Source organism: Carlito syrichta, unplaced genomic scaffold (genome assembly GCF_000164805.1).
Source record: "Carlito syrichta isolate Samal-C Ts95f unplaced genomic scaffold, Tarsius_syrichta-2.0.1 Scaffold313103, whole genome shotgun sequence".
Taxonomy (NCBI): Eukaryota; Metazoa; Chordata; class Mammalia; order Primates; family Tarsiidae; genus Carlito; species Carlito syrichta.
In genome coordinates this window covers 8,509-24,377 of record NW_007257199.1, presented here as the reverse complement: position 1 = coordinate 24,377, position 15,869 = coordinate 8,509, and the positions used below count along the sequence as shown (strand labels likewise).

The window sequence follows — 15,869 nt, the reverse complement described above, 5'->3', positions numbered from 1 at the left end:
AAAATAGAAGTTTTTGTAAACACCATAAAATTACCATTTTGGATTATGATACTGCCTTTTAGAAAAGTTCATTATTCTTCTATAAGTTCTGTAATAACTTTTGTAAGAATAAACTTTTCTGTGATGAAGAAATCATTATTACCATTTATGATATTGCACTAGAAGTGTTAAAATACATATGATTAAAGATTAATTTCATGATATTTGATTCCCCCAAACCAAACACCTAACAGTTTTCTTAAGACTTTGCAACATCTTGCTCTGATTAGATTAAAGGGAAAGCAGTTCTGAATTTTGCTTTATGTGTCCTGAGCACAATTTGAAAGGATATCATTGCACGATAATTACTATTCAGTGAGGACAAAAATTAATTGCAATTCTTTATATTCTCTATTACCTAAAAATAAGTCTTATGAGGACTTGCCAATGGTTTGGAATATGAAAAGACAAAAGATGGCATCAGTCTGTGTTCTAGATAGGTTTTAGCTTAGACCAGTTGAACATGTCTTGAGTCAGCTTTTCTTTGTAGTACTGATGATTCCAAAAGGAATCATTTTTCATTTGGCAGGTTTTCATAGCACCCCTTTGCCATAAATGCTGTACTAAAATCGGAGGCTACAAAAGTCAGTGAATTCTAATGTCTGCCATCAGACTTTATTAACTATTGGTTAACAAAATGGAATTTCTTGTGTAAACATCTAATACATCCTAATATTTTAAAAAATACTACTATACTCATTAATGCTGTTTTATATTAATTATATAAAAACTTTTATTGAACTTTCATTATATTTCAGTCATTACGCTAAGCATGTTATATTCATTATATCAATGTATTCACACTGTTTGTAGTGGTTCACAGCATGCCCCTAAAGTCAGAGGGTCTGTGGTCAAATTTTGGTTTAAACACAAACTTGATTCCTCTAAGCTTATGTTCTCTTCTGTATAAAATGAGGATAAAATAGCACCCAACTCAATGAGATACCTGGATCATTAAATGAGATATTTATATATAAAACTTAGAAAGTGCTTTTTGTTATACTTGGTCAGTAAATAGTATTATTATCATTGATGTCAGCTCCTTGAGGTAGTTGATACTATTGTCCTTATTTTACAAAAATAAAACCTGGACTCTGAGCGGTTAGTTAACTTGGCCAAGGTAGCGTAACCAGTGATGGTCATAATTAGAATGCAGGTCCGTGTTTACTGGCTAATCTTCTACCTTCCAGACTACATTGTTCTTCTGATAGAAACATCTTAGTATTCTTCTCAATTAAAGAAGAAGAAACTCTAAACATAGTACAGTACCTTCAGCTCAACTCATTGAGTGATAAAGGCTTGCTAGGTCCAAGTGTTTTGAGATCTCATTCTTCAGGAATTTGTTCTGGGTGACAAAGAATTACTTGTGCAGCAAACTGTTTTCCAGTTTAGATACAGAGGAAAAACTTGTGAGGAAACAAAGGCAGAGTAAAAGGCTGGAATTTTGAACTAGGGGTTAAATGTTTACCCTTAGGTAAACATTCTGGAAGCTCATACTATTGTTACCAGCCATTTTGGGGCTGTTTTATTTAAAGTAAGGGATTCCTCTTGCCCAGGTGTATCCTCCAAATAACCCCAGGATCATGCCAGTGCTTGTTCTTCTCATGCTGCCATATCTTAAATACACCATTTTATGACTCGATTTTATTTTTTTCAGGGATAAAATACCCTTTTTCCATTAAGAATAAACTGATCTGGATTAAAGTTAAAAGTGCTGAGTATGAAGAAGGCATCAGTATTATGAAGAGCAAGTGCCTGCCTTGGAACTAATCTGGATTTTGCTTCATTTGGCAAACTCAGTGAAGAGGCATCTAAAATAAGTTTTAGTAAAGTAGACTTCATTAGAAAGATAATTGTCCTTTTCTTTCAAAGTTCCTCCATCTGTGCATTGCAGCATTGTTCTTAAATCATCATTTTCCTAGGGCTTCTCTTCACTACTTAATGAATCCTGTATTAACAGATATCATCACTGGGCCTGGCCAGGCTACTTTCTTCCTCCAGAGGTGTTGTCCTAACAAATGCCAAAACCACATGAGCAGGAGGGTGGAGGTGCTTTCCAGTCCTTTAGAGATGGTCCAGGTGCTGATGAAGAGGTCTGGTTATGAGTCAGGTCCAAAGTCCTGACCCCATTTGAGAGTTTTACTTGGATTTAGGAGACTAAAGTTAGAGGTAGCTTAGGAGTACTTTAATGGGATGTTGGACCTCTAATAAATCCATCTTTCTTTGCAGTCATCATTGTAAATAAAACTACAAGGGAGCTGTGTTCCTTATAGCCCTGGATTCCATTGCTATCTAAAATTGTGCAGCTGAGATGGTCCAGGCTGAGTCAGAAATGGAAGCCTGGATGAGGAAACTTCTGTGCTGTGGCTTTAGAAGGTTTCTAATGACTTTATTTAAGCCATTTTGTAAACAGTGACAGTTTTCTTTGAAAATTGGGAACTTTCTAAAGAAAAGATTTTACCTAGCAGTGATCAGTTGCCTGTGTCTCAATAGAGAATGGCAGATAGTTGAGCAAAGAGTTTCTGAAATCTTCCCCAGGACCATAGAAAACTTTATAGATGATGTAGGCATCCTGTAGTCGTATCAGAGCGCAGAATAATGCCTGTTCCATTTAATAAACCTGCAGATAAGCTTTGACAGTGGTGAAGAACACGTCCCAAACCTTGAACACACACAGGAATCTTCTCTTCATAAGTCTCCTTCCATTACTGACCTTGACAAGAGGTCAAGGCCGTTTTCCACTGTCTTAGTACCTAGGCTTTTTGAGGAAAATATATTGATGGTGTACTCAGTGAACATTCCTGAAACTATAGATCATCATCTTGTTGTAGAAGTTCTGTGTTGCCTCAAAAACTTCAGTGAAAGATGGGAAAATAGAGTAAAACACCCCATTGACAATCCTTCTGAGGAAGGTGAACTTTCTGCTCATTAAATGATTGTTTCAAGCTATTGCGAATCCAAATCCTGGCCTTAGATGCTCATACATACTATCACAGAAGTCACGTCCAGCTTCGTTGAAGCCTAGGTGAGTCCTTTCAATCCCAAGAGGCTGGTTTGGCCGTTTTACAAGAAAAGCCCAGAATGAGCGAGACCAATTGTACTCTTTCATCCTCCACATTTATGCCTAACAATGAACAAGTCACTTAAATCTCTGGCTTCTGTTCTTCCATCCTAACTTAGAAGAGGCCCAAAATATCACCTTCCTCTCATTTGCACTTTGAAATATGTGAATAAAAGGGACAGAAATAGGCTATCTGCTTAGCGCTACATAGCTTTAGGGTCAGAGTTTACCACCAAAAGAAATTGGAATAATCTTTTCCTCTGGTGATAAAGCCAGTTTTGTGGATGTGATTTTTGAACAGGCAAGAGAGTTTGTGGCTGAAACCATTCTTTCACAGAAATTTTTATCTTTTATTCTTTCCCAACAGAAACATGTAATTTTATGGCTATCTTTTTTGTATTGTATAAAAACCACATTAGAATGCTTCAAAGACCTAAAGTTTCTTAGAATTGATGAGGCAGAAATAGTTGATGATAGCTCTTAAGTAAAGTTACAGAAAGTGATTGAATATTCATTTAAATGCCAAATCAAGGATGATTTATTCACTTCAGTGCCAAAGAACAAATTTCTCTGCTTCTTTAGGAAAACTTGAATGAGTAGAGAGGGGAAAAGAATGGATGGGAATAAGTCGAGGCAGAAACAATATTTTGGGATAGAACTGATTGAGAATTACTAAGAAAGAAATAAAAGGCATCCAAGTAGAAAAGGAAGTTAAATTGTTCTCGTTTGCAGACAATGTGAATCTTGTATATAGGAAACCCTAAAGAATACACAAAAGAAACTGTGAGAACTATTAAACAAATTCATTAAAGTTGCAGGATACAAAATCAACAACAAAAATCAGTAGCTTTTCTATATGCCTATAGCAAACTATCTAAAAAATCAAGAAAATTCCATTTACAATAAATACAAAAAATATACTTAATAATAAGTATATATATGTATATACATATGTATATATGTATATATATATAAAGTGTATATATATATATATATATATATATATATAAATATACATATATATATATATATATTTTTTTTTGAGTTGGAGTTACTATGCTGCCCAGGCTGGGGTGCAGTGGCATGCTCACAGTTACCCCAGTGTCGACCCGCTGGGCTCTGGCAATCCTTCCACCTCAGTCTTCCAAGTAGCTGGAACTACAGGCGCGCTACCACACCTGGCTAATTTTTATTTTATTTTATTGTAGAGACAAGGTTTTACCAAGTTGCCCGGGCTGGTCTCAAACCCAAGGGCCCAGGCAATCCACTTGCCTCGGCCTCCCAAAGTGCTGGGATTATAGGCTGAGCCACCAAGCCTGGCCAATAAGTATATTCTTAAGAAGTAAAAGGTCTCTACACTGAAAACTATAAAACACTGATGAAAGATGTTGAAGAAATAAAACCCCTTCTTCAAGAGGAGGTTATTGTAGATGGCGTACCAACAGAGCTTGCAGTCATGAGAACAGATTAGATATTTGCCTGTCCACAGGAAGTCATGAGGAAAGACTTGGGAGCTGGGCTAAAGCCTAATGTTTATACAAGGGCTTGTGACCAAGGTCAATCTGCCTAAAAGGGTGAGTGTTGCTGAGTCTTTTGTCTAAGACCATGACTGACGGGTAAAGATGAGACAAGTCACTTTGATTTTGAGGGGGGAGGATCACAAGAATAATAGCCTTGGAAGTAGGCTTTATTAAAAAGGTATTCAGTCTCTTTTTCTTTTTGGCTTCATTTTTTTTGTTGGAAATTCTCATAGTACCATACAGTAGAGAAGGAAGAATAATGTGGTCTTGTCAATGAGTCACTCAACTAAAAACCTAGGAGATAGGTTGGTATGTCATTTCAGTTATGATGTCAATGCACCAGCCTTCTGAGAATGTGTGTGCTATGTGTGAGTAGACACGTGTGTTGGCTAAATTACCCAAGTCTGTTCAGCTATTCTTTAGTGTCAGCCACAAATCCACTTCATATGCATCTCTATCATGGTCACCTTAAAACAACAGATTCTCTTTTCATAACAAGAATGATAAAGGAGAAATGCTGTGCACAGTGACACAGGGAACAATGACACAAGGTCACCCTACGATCTCAAGAGAAAGAGCAAAGTAAGCTTAATTGGAAGGAAATCAGTGGGAAAATCCAAAATTTGTGTAGTGAAAAGAAGTAAAGAAGTCTTTTTATCTCAGAGAAGTGTTCTAATGCTTTCAAATATATCTTCCACATTACTCTCCATATTTTAAAAGAAGGCCAAGTCTGTCAAGCTTTCCCATTTTCCTTTCTTGCTGTTCCTCCTTAGTTCTTCAATTCTCAGTGGGAAGAAGCCCCCATATCAAGTGGTTCGAGACTCTGTGCTGGTTAATTAACCTATATGAGTTCAAACGTCGACTAAAGTTCTATTGCAGAATACCATAGGATAATAATGAGAGATTTGGACTTGAATGTGTTGTTCCCTTTGTTCTAGCTGTGCCAGCGTGAACTCCATTGAGCTCTTTGAGACCAGTACAGAAGAGGGCGTGAGATCTAGGAGCTAAGCCTGATCCAGTGAGGACTGCTCTTGAGGGCAGTACCCAAGAAGGGAGGGACTTGGGGCCATACCAGACTGGCAGTCCGTCACCAAGGTGTCATGGAGCAAGTGCTGTGGAAGGGCCATGACCTGGAAGGAAAGCAGGAGGCTTTTACTGAAGGATGTAACTAAATGTGTTACAAAATTGGAGATTGTAGATCACACACAAATAAAACATTAGAACAGAGCAATGGTCAGAGTGAAGAGGTCAAGGTACTTGTGGACTGAAGATCAGTTCGTCAATTTGTTGTGTTTAATCAGTTGTTCTCAGCCCAGGGCACAAGGTACAGAGCAGTTTCAACAGTTATTTACTGGACTGGATTTATGGTCTTAATACAGTATTACAGAACCCTGTTAGATATTAATAATGAATGTTTCCTTCTTTTAAGCCTTAAATGGTGAACCTCAAATGTCTTGGAAACCAGAATTTGAAAGTAAAACTTGGAAAGTATAATTTAGATTCAGATGAAACTAAATACAATAATATACATGAAAAATGTTGTAATCTCTGCCAGGTAACAGCAAGTCATTTCAATATACCGTGGACAAATGAGGAGATGGGGTGAATCAAAGCCAAAGAAAATCAAAGCAACATAGGTATAGGACTCCTCTTCTTTGTGACCTCTCTTCTTCCTCCTATGGTTTTACAGACCTTTTCATTTTTTGTAACTTCATGTACTCAAAAGTGAAAAATTTAAAAGTGAACTCAAAAGTGAACAACCCTAGTTTAGCAGGTTAGCGTTCTAAAACACCGTATTGAAGGGACTTATGAAATGTGCCTTCATAGTTGGAAGAGAGAGACTCAAATGTAGAAGCCACATACCCAGGGTCCTACGCAGTGGACTATGACTTTGCCTGGAGGATGTGGAAGGACCTAAGTGTTGCCATTTCAGCCTCTCTTTCATCAAGATCCCTTGCTGTTATTGGTGAATTTATTCCTTTCCTTTCTCTTGGATTTGGCACTGGGAATGCATCTCAAACCTTCTTATGCAAATTTTAGTAGCCTTAACAAATCCTCCTTGCTCTTGTGGAAGACTTCTTTGTCTTGCTCTTCAAAGGGCTAGAACCATTTGGTGTGTCTCTGTTTTCTCATAGTACCCAGCATAATAAATTTTAGTTAATAAAAAAAGAATTGTAGTGAATTGAAGAACAAGGAACACATGGCAAGGTGTATGCTTATACAATCAAGTCTGTACCAATTCAGGGGAATAGAAGAGAGAACAGAGACAGCAATGAATAGTAGATTGTCCATTATGCTTTTGCTTCCAAAGTTAAGATGCTGGACTCTAGCATATAGTGATTGTGGAAGAAGAAATGATAGAACTCAGGTCCCAAAGATGAGTATGCTGCAGGAGGATAGAGAAGGCTGTTTTCCTAATTTTTTAGAAGCAGCTTTAGAGTTAGTTGGCTTTAGTCAAAAGGCCTTTTTAGGCTTAGATTGCAAACTGAATTGAGGCTACTAGAACCAGGTGGGAGGAAAGGAAGCCAGGCCAGAAGTAAAGGCCTCAGGAAGAGGGAATAGCCAGACCATGAATATGGCCAGTTCTCCTGGTGATAACTAGTTGTGGGTTTTATTATCTTCAGACCCAACTTGGATTGGCTGATTTGTAAGTTCATCTTTGTTTCCACGTTAGTTTCTGATATCTTCTACTGCATTGGTTCAACTACATTCCTGAAGCAGCCCATTACATGCTAGGTGCTTAGGGTGCAGAAATGAATGAAATGTTATTCTGTCCTAGAAACGACCTGCCTGAACTTCCAAACAGTTAATGTTTTTTTAAAAAATTTCTTACCAAAGTTGAATACAAAAGCTTCCTTATTGTGTGTTAATTCACCAGAGAGATTATACTTTGTATTATCTTCACTTTCACAAAAGTATACATGCAGAATAAAAAGAGATTTAAAATGGATGTAAGGGAAGTTTTGCTTAAGTTCTTGTTTGTGTCTGTGGTGTGTGAATGAACATTAATGTAAATATATGACTATAATATTTCACATACTATCAGTGTATCTTACTTTATGTGGTATTTGTTCTATAAAAAATATGTGAATCAAACTTTTTGAAGAAAACAGTGATCTCCAAGCAAGTTAGCTGTGAAAAAAACTTAAGTTATCCTGTAAATTGGATATTTTGGGTCAGTCTGGACTTTGATAAACTGAGTTTGCTTGAGGTGTTAGTTACCAAGCTAATCACATATTTTACCAATGTGTAGCTGATAGTCTACTAAATATGCACATGAACACAAAAGCACTGCATTTTTGAACACTGACACCTTAAACTGCTCCTTTGGTTTACATAACATGTTCATATAGGTTATTTCATTTATTCCATACCACAACCCTATGATATGTTTGTGGGAGGTACTATTAAACCCTTGTAATACAGAGACTCCATAAGTGACTCTCCTGTGGCCACAGGAACTCATGAGTGGCAGAGAAGAGCCCAACTGTCTTGACCCAGTTCCAGACTATTCTCCAATGAATTCCTTTTTCCTCATTGTGGATCTCCAAAAATAAAGTCTACCCTGGAATACGTGGATTCCATTGCACCTAATAGTGTCCTAGGGGCCTTAGTAAAGTACTATATTTACATTAATCTGATATAGAGACATCATTGAATGCATACAAACATAGCACATTCCCTACTTCTTATTTTTTCTTTTTTGAGTTGGAGTCTCACTCTGTCATCCAGACTGGAGTGCAGTGGCCGCTCCCGGCCACCACAGCCTTGACCTGCTGGGCTCCGGCGATCCTTCCGCCTCAGCCTTCCAAGTAGCTGGAGCTACAGGCGTGCGCTACCACGCCCAGTGAGAACTCATCTCTACTATAAATAAAATATTGTAGAGATGAGGTCTCACCAAGTTGCCCAGGCGGGTCTCGAACCCGCGGGCTCAGGCAATCCACTCACCTCAGCCTCTCAAGGCGCGGGATTACAGGCTGAGTCACCGAGCCCGGCTACTTCTTACTCTTCTTAGCAAAAAATAATCGCCCAACAATAATATTATAGTATAATAATTTTAATGTTATCACACATCATTTCTTGTGTGTGATTGTTCACAGCATGCAATTATTATTACCCCTCTCAAAATAAGGAAATTAAGAACTAGAGAACTTAATTTGTCCTGAGTCAAATGAAAATGTCAGAAGTGAGATGCAAATCAGAGACTTCTGATGCCAGAATCCTGCCTTATTTACCACTAGAAGTTTTATAAATTTTGGAGCTGGTACGTGAACTATGAGATTGAGATAAAGCATCTCATCTTCAAAAAGACAAAAGAGCTGGACACGGTGGCTCAAGCCTGTAATCCCAGCACTTTAGGAGGCAAAGGCAAGAGGATTGCCTGAGATCAGGGGTTCAAGACCAGTCTGAGCAACATAGCAAGACCTCATCTCTAATAATAAATCAAGAAAGTAGGTGTGGTGGCTCATGACTGTGGTTTTAGCCACCTGGAAGGCTGAGGCGGAAGGATCGCCTGAGTCACAGCAGATCAAGACCGCAGTGGCTGTGAGCAGTATGCCACTGTTCTCCAGCCTGGAGGACAAAGTGAGACTCTGACTCAAAAAAAAAAAAAAAAAAGACAAAAGAAGGTGAAAGCAATGGCATTTTACGTACCAGTTGTGTCATAGACATCCTGGAAAAGAAAGAAGAAATCTATCTGATGAAGAGCTACATATAAAGAATCCTCATTCTTACCCCAAGATCATAGCACCCAGCAGAAGTTAGGAAAATACACAGGAATGCCCTTGGGAATTCTTCTCTTGAAATATGAATAAACTCTCACATCCATCTATATTCATTCTTCTGAAAAAATATCCCCAGCCATCAAATGCTTGGATAAAGAAAGAACAAAGGGGGAAATGGGGACACTAAGGAATCTTGCTTGGCTCATAGAAGGAGGCAGGTTCCAAGTTAAATCTGCTATGAGAAGTCAGTATTGACTCTCTATTTCCTGTGTTACAGCACCAAACTCCTATTCTTAGCTCAGTATTTCAGGGTTTAATAGTTTAACCTGCCGGGCTCGGTGGCTCAGCCGGTAATCCCGCACCTTTGGGAGGCTGAGGTGAGTAGATTGCCTTAGCCTGCGGGTTCGAGACCCACCTGGGCAACTTGGCGAGACCTCATCTCTACAATAAATCAAAAATCAGCCGGGCGTGGTAGCGCGCGCCTGTAGTTCCAGCTACTTGGAAGGTTGAGGTGGAAGGATCGCTGGAGCTCAGCAGGTCGAGGCTGTGGTGGCCGGGAGCGGCCACTGCACTCCAATCTGGGCGACAGAGTGAGACCCAAACTCAAAAAAAAAAAAAAAAAAAAAAGTTTAACCTTTCACGTCAACATCCAAAGGACTGGAATCAGTTTTTACCGTCAAATAATTTGCCAGGTGGGAATCCAACAGATTGGAATGAAGTTCATTAGATTTCACTTAGACTCTCCAAAATTGGGAACTCTTTAAAGGAATAAAATGGTGAGATTGTGTCTGTCTTGTATTATTCCTGTTATTCATAGGTACTCTCTATGGGTTGTTTGAACTTGCAGACAAATTAAAAGATAGAATTTCAATTCTACTTAGTAGCAAAAAGATACTCTTCATTGCATATAATTAAACAGGAAGCGAAGCCATAGCAAACATCATAAAATGCTTGAACCAGCCAGAGGTGAAAAGTTGTCATCTTTTCGAGTTGCTATAAATGTGACTGAGAAGTGTTGTTCTTTTATTCCTTAAAAACTTCTGAGCAAGTCTCAGGAAAGTACTTTGTACTATTTGTTACACAATGACAAACTCCTAACAAAGTTCTCAGACATCACATTTAAAACATTTTGTCATTCAAATGCAAAAGGACAAGCATTGTTGGTTTAAATTTCCATTAAATTATCTTTGAATGTGCCTCACAAAAGTGTAAAAAGAAATGCAGGTGACTTTAGTTTTTTAAGTGCTGCATGCTGAGCAGCTTGTCAATAAAATCTTGATCAAAACTGGGGATACCATCAGCTTGTAAATGAGAGATGATATCAGTGTGTGCCCTCTGTCCTCTGAGGCAGCAGTGACGCTTCTCAAATGTGCTTTGAAAATGTATCTTAGTACTGACCTAAACTACGCATTTGGCAGCCTGCATTTGGCTTTTGGCCCTCCAGGTTATGATCTTGTCAAGTGTCAGGGTTTGCACTGGCTCCTTTAGGCACTGTGTGGAGGTCTCCGATCAATAGCACAGAGTTTCCTTCACCAATCCAGAGCAAGCTAGACTCTGGTGTCATCTCCCTGGAGCCCAGAAAAGTGTGTAGTTTCTCACTGGCTTGATTTCCATGTTCAAAACAAGACCTTGTCCTGCCCTTATGATAGAGACAGCATGCATTTCTCTCCCCTGCCGCTGAGATCTGCACTCTGGCAGATGTTGAAAGGTGAAGTTTCATAGTTGAGAAACATCTTGATCTCTATGATATTTGTATCAGGTTTTTAAGAATGTGATACCCTCTAAGAACTTTGCAAACCTAAGTAGAGATTATTTTAAATGGCTTAACAATTCTTTAAACCATATGTCAATACAAGGACACCTGAAAAAAAATTAATGTTACCTGATACAGCTGCCTGTGCTGACTGAGAAGGAATGTGTTCTCCCTCATTCTGGTTATAGCAGGAGTCAGCAGACTATTGTCAACCTAAAAGGAAGAAGCTGAGGCAAAATTAGTGTAAGTAGAGAGTTTATTTGGACCAGACTTAAGGATTGCCACCCAGGGGCATAGATTCAGCTTGTCCTGAATACACTCTCCAGTTAGTAGCGGGTACAAATGGACTTTTAAAGGCAATAAAAGGGGGACAGGCTGATACAAAATTGTTTGTCAGGAATTCTCATTAGTTTACAGAAATAGCATTGATTAGTGATTGGCTATACATTGTTTAGGCTGTAGGATGTGGGCTGTAATGTCCAGTGTGGAATTATTAGGTTAATTTATAACCTCTTGTAGCAATAGCAAGCAGTTTCAAGAGAGGCACACATAGCTCAAAGAGGGAAGCAGGATGGGACAGCGATCTCATTTTTTTTTTTTTTTTTGAGTTGGAGTCTCACTCTGTCGCCCAGACTGGAGTGCAGTGGCCGCTCCCGGCCACCGCAGCCTCGACCTGCTGGGCTCTGGCGATCCTTCCGCCTCAGCCTTCCGAGTAGCCGGAATTACAGATGCACACTACCACGCCCGGCTGATTTTTGATTTATTGTAGAGATGAGGTCTCACCAAGTTGCCTGGGCGGGTCTCGAACCCGTGGGCTCAGGCAATCCATTCACCTCAGCCTCCCAAAGCGTGGGATTACAGGCTGAGCCATGGAGCCCGGCACGATCTCATTTCAATGTCCCTCTGAACCTGATAATTAAAAGGACTTACATTCCTCAGATAAAAGTTCTTTTCTCAGTCTGTATGACTCATGAGCCAAATCTGGCCTACTGTGTTTTTTTTAATAAACAAATTTTATTGAAACACAGCCACATTCATTTATTTACCTGGTGTGGATGGCTCCTTTCCTGCTACAAAGAGTTGAGTAGTAAGAAAAAGAACTGATGGCCTGGAGAGCCCTTGACAGAACAAGTTTACCAGCTTCTAGGTTATAGCATACTGTTAGTACAATGAGGCTTCAGATTCGTAGTTTTGGGGCCGTGGGCAAGTTATTTCACTAGGATACTGAGGATTAAAATATTAAATGAGGTAATATACTTAAAACCCCATGCCTCACAAATATTGTGGGCAGGCCCATATCAAGCACTTAGCACAATGCCTAGGACATAGGAAGTACTCAGTAAACGCACAAAAAAAAGCTCATTGTTTTTAGCTTTCTTATTTCTGTCTTCTGGACATTATTTTGTGGACATTACTCTGGAGTTGTTGGAATTCAGGTATTTTCCCTCCCCACTGTTCTGCCAGATGGCAGCTCTATTTCCTACAAGGAGGCAGTAAATGACTATTGAGATTTCATGAATGCCATAGATGGGAAGAAAGTAGGTGATGCTGTGAGATAAGGTGTGAGGAACACAGGAAGTAGCCAGTCGGACTCTGGAACTGGAAATTTCTGGGCTTTTATCTCTGTTCTACTGTTTACTTTAGAGGTACAACCCACTTCAGCAAGTCGGTTAGCCTTTCTCTTCTTCAGTGTTTTCATGGGTTCTCATTAATCAGGGTGATCCACGGGATTGTGAGGATGTACTGAGTCCAAATATAGAAAGTGCTTACCTTATCAGATGGGCTCCGTGAGTGTTCGCTTTTAACTGTATTGCTGTGTGGAGGCAGGAGTGGCAAGAGAGCTGGCATTGGCAATGTGGGCATCTACTCGACATGTTCACCCTGCTTCTCAGGCCTTGGCTCAAAAGTCAGAGAAGGCTTCCCTGACCACCCATATTAAAATCTTAACTTTCTCCCCTCCTTGACTTTTCTCTGTGTAACAAATCATTATGTACTTGCTTGTGTTTTGCTTACTTGTTTATTTGCTATTTCTCTCTACCCATGTGCATTCCACAAGGATAAGGACTATTTACTGTGTGTTCTATTCACTGGTAGACTCTTGATGTCTGTAATAGTTTTAGGTACATAGCAGACGTTCGTTAACTATGTGATGGATGAAAAAGTGAAACCCGGATGACTTTCCTATGGACCTAGAAGTACCTTGCTCAGTTCGACTGGGGCTAAAGGAACAGGTGGCAGGCAGCCTCATGAACTTGAGCGGCCATTGTGGTCAGGCACAGTAATGACATTGGACTGGTCAGTTACACAATATAAAAGATTTGTAGAAAAGCCCCATACCAATAAGGTTAAACGGGAGAGTTGTGGAAATGGGAAGAGGTTTTTGAATTTGAGATTGTTTTGTTTCATTTACATTAGCGACTCTGTTCTGGCCTATGCAAGACTTCCTCAAGATACTTGTGGCAATCAAATCCAGTACTTGGGAGGGAGGTATGGGGCATATGGGCCTTCTCAGCTCATGTCATCATGAATGGTGGTGAGTAGGATGGTGATTCTTTTTGGCCAATCAGTGAACCCTAAATCTTTACAGAACTGGACCAACCAACTTATGAAACTTGAAGAAAGGAACTAGAACACTCACTTGATTCCCAGGGTCTCTAGGTCAGAAACCTCAAATGCTTCTCTCTTGTTTTCTTGCTCTTGATACTGAAGCACAGACATTTAGAAAGGAGAAAGAAGACAAAGAGATGTTTTTTCAAAAAAGTGTATTTGGTTGTTTCTTTTTATAATAGCACTCTGATTCACTAGACTAGAGCTTATTGAGGGCAGAGCTTATGTTTTATTCACAATTATATTTTTAGTGGCTAGAATATTACCAGCTACATAAGAGAACAAATGAATAAATAACTTAATAAGCATATTAAGGGCTATATTAATTCTTTATTTGGGGCTATATTAATTCTTCTGATAGTATTAATTTCTGACTAATGTAGGATTTCTCTACACAAGTTTGCTTCATTCTTAAGATACTCTGTGATAATTTTTTGGAGTTATCTTTGGAAAGAAGCAGATTTCAACTAAAATGCACACAGCAATAATGGACACAAACTAAAAGTTTACGTTCTCCTGAGTTGAATTGGATGATTGGAAGTATCTCTGTGGGTGCCTGCATGTTGTTTGGTTTTGTTTTGTTTTTTTGAGTTGGAGTTTCACTCTGTTGCTCAGACTGGAGTGCAGTGGCTGCTCCTGGCCTCTGCAGCCTCGACCTGCTGGGTTCCGGCGATCCTTCTGCCTCAGCCTTCCAAGTAGCTGGAACTATAGGCGCGCGCTACCATGCCTGGCTAATTTTTGATTTATTGTAGAGATGAGGTCTCGCCAAGTTGCCCAGGCGGGTCTCGAACCCACGGGCTTAGGCAATCCACTCACCTCAGCCTCCCAAAGGCTCCTGGATGTTGTACGGGACCATGTTGCACGGAGCCAACGGACCGTGCTGCACCAAGCCATAGAGATACAATTCTGATATGCAAAGGCCCTCTCAGATAGTATGTGAACTCATCATGCCTGCCAGAAAAACTGGGCCAGGGTCAGCAAGAGAATGGTATCAATACAGCTTGTCTATGATGAGCTCCATCTGTGAGGCCCAGGAGTCAGCCTGTGGGCAGATTTTCCAAAATGGAAGGGCTTTGGCTGGCCCTGGAAACAGAGCCCAGTCCCCCCTTGGTAACCAGCATCTACCCTAGAACCTGAGAGGAGATCTCAGAGACAGTCCCCTACAAAGCTGTGATGTGACAGGCTGCACTATGGACTCCAAATTTGTATGCATGGTGCCAGTAGGGTTGTACAGTGCTAGTAACTTGCCAGAGGAGGGTCAGAGGATCCATTCAGGACCCAAGAACATCCAGGTGGAAGTTGTCATGATCCCTGAGCTCCTGAAATCCAAGGCACTTTGAGCCTACATGAAGAAACTTTCATTCTCACAATAACATCAAAGAACTAGCAAACATGCTAGCGTAACATCTAAGAGAACTAACTTGTTAATATTGTCTAAGACGGGGGTGGGGGGATTGGGGGTGGTAGTTTGTATTTATTTCTGTAGCACAGGACAAGCTTTAGTTGATAGTTTTATAGGAGGCGATGCTCAGGGGAATCCATTGCACCCTCAAAGTAGTCCTGCTCCTTCCTTCCTGTTTTCCAGCATGGGCTACTGCATCCTTGTCGTGCATGGATTGAACAAGCTCTGCACGTGGCTGAATCGATGTGGGGCCACAACCCTGATTGTGTCCACTGTGCTACTGCTGCTGCTTTTCTCCTGGAAAACTGTGAAACAGAATGAAATTTGGCTGTCAAGAGAGTCCCTGTTCAGGTAGGATTCAACAGATAAAAGTGAATCTCTTCCCATATTTCTTTGCTTACATACTTGTATTGTTTCTAAACAATTGAGGTAATGTGGGCCTGGTGGTACTTATGAATCCAGAAAATCATCTTTAGTAAAGTTTTAAGTGGAAGATGTAATTTTATTTCGGATTTTAACTTTAAAAATTTTTTTTAATGATAGTATATAAAATTTAACGTGAGCTTGTTCTAAGTGAATTTATGAAAATAAGACTCCTGGGAAGGTGTTTGAGTCTGTGAATTCAGATGGAAACAGTTTTAATGATGAGCTGGGCTGTAAAATCAGCTATAAACAGAATGAAACCGATAGGCCTAATTTCATTGTTCAGTCAAGTGAATGGGAAAGGTGAGTGCACAACAAGGAAGAGGAATGGAGTACATTT

General features: G+C 39.8%; 1 protein-coding gene across 1 annotated transcript in view; it reads left to right on the top strand.

The window, feature by feature from the left end:
* Window positions 1–15,461, top strand: part of LOC103272656 (transmembrane and TPR repeat-containing protein 1) — a 196,127-nt gene extending 180,666 nt beyond the window's left edge. Inside the window, exon 10 of the mRNA XM_021718612.1 lies at window positions 15,290–15,461. Coding sequence (XP_021574287.1) covers window positions 15,290–15,461 — 172 coding nt within the window. The remainder of the gene's footprint in view (window positions 1–15,289) is intronic.
* The last annotated feature ends 408 nt before the right edge of the window (window positions 15,462–15,869 follow it).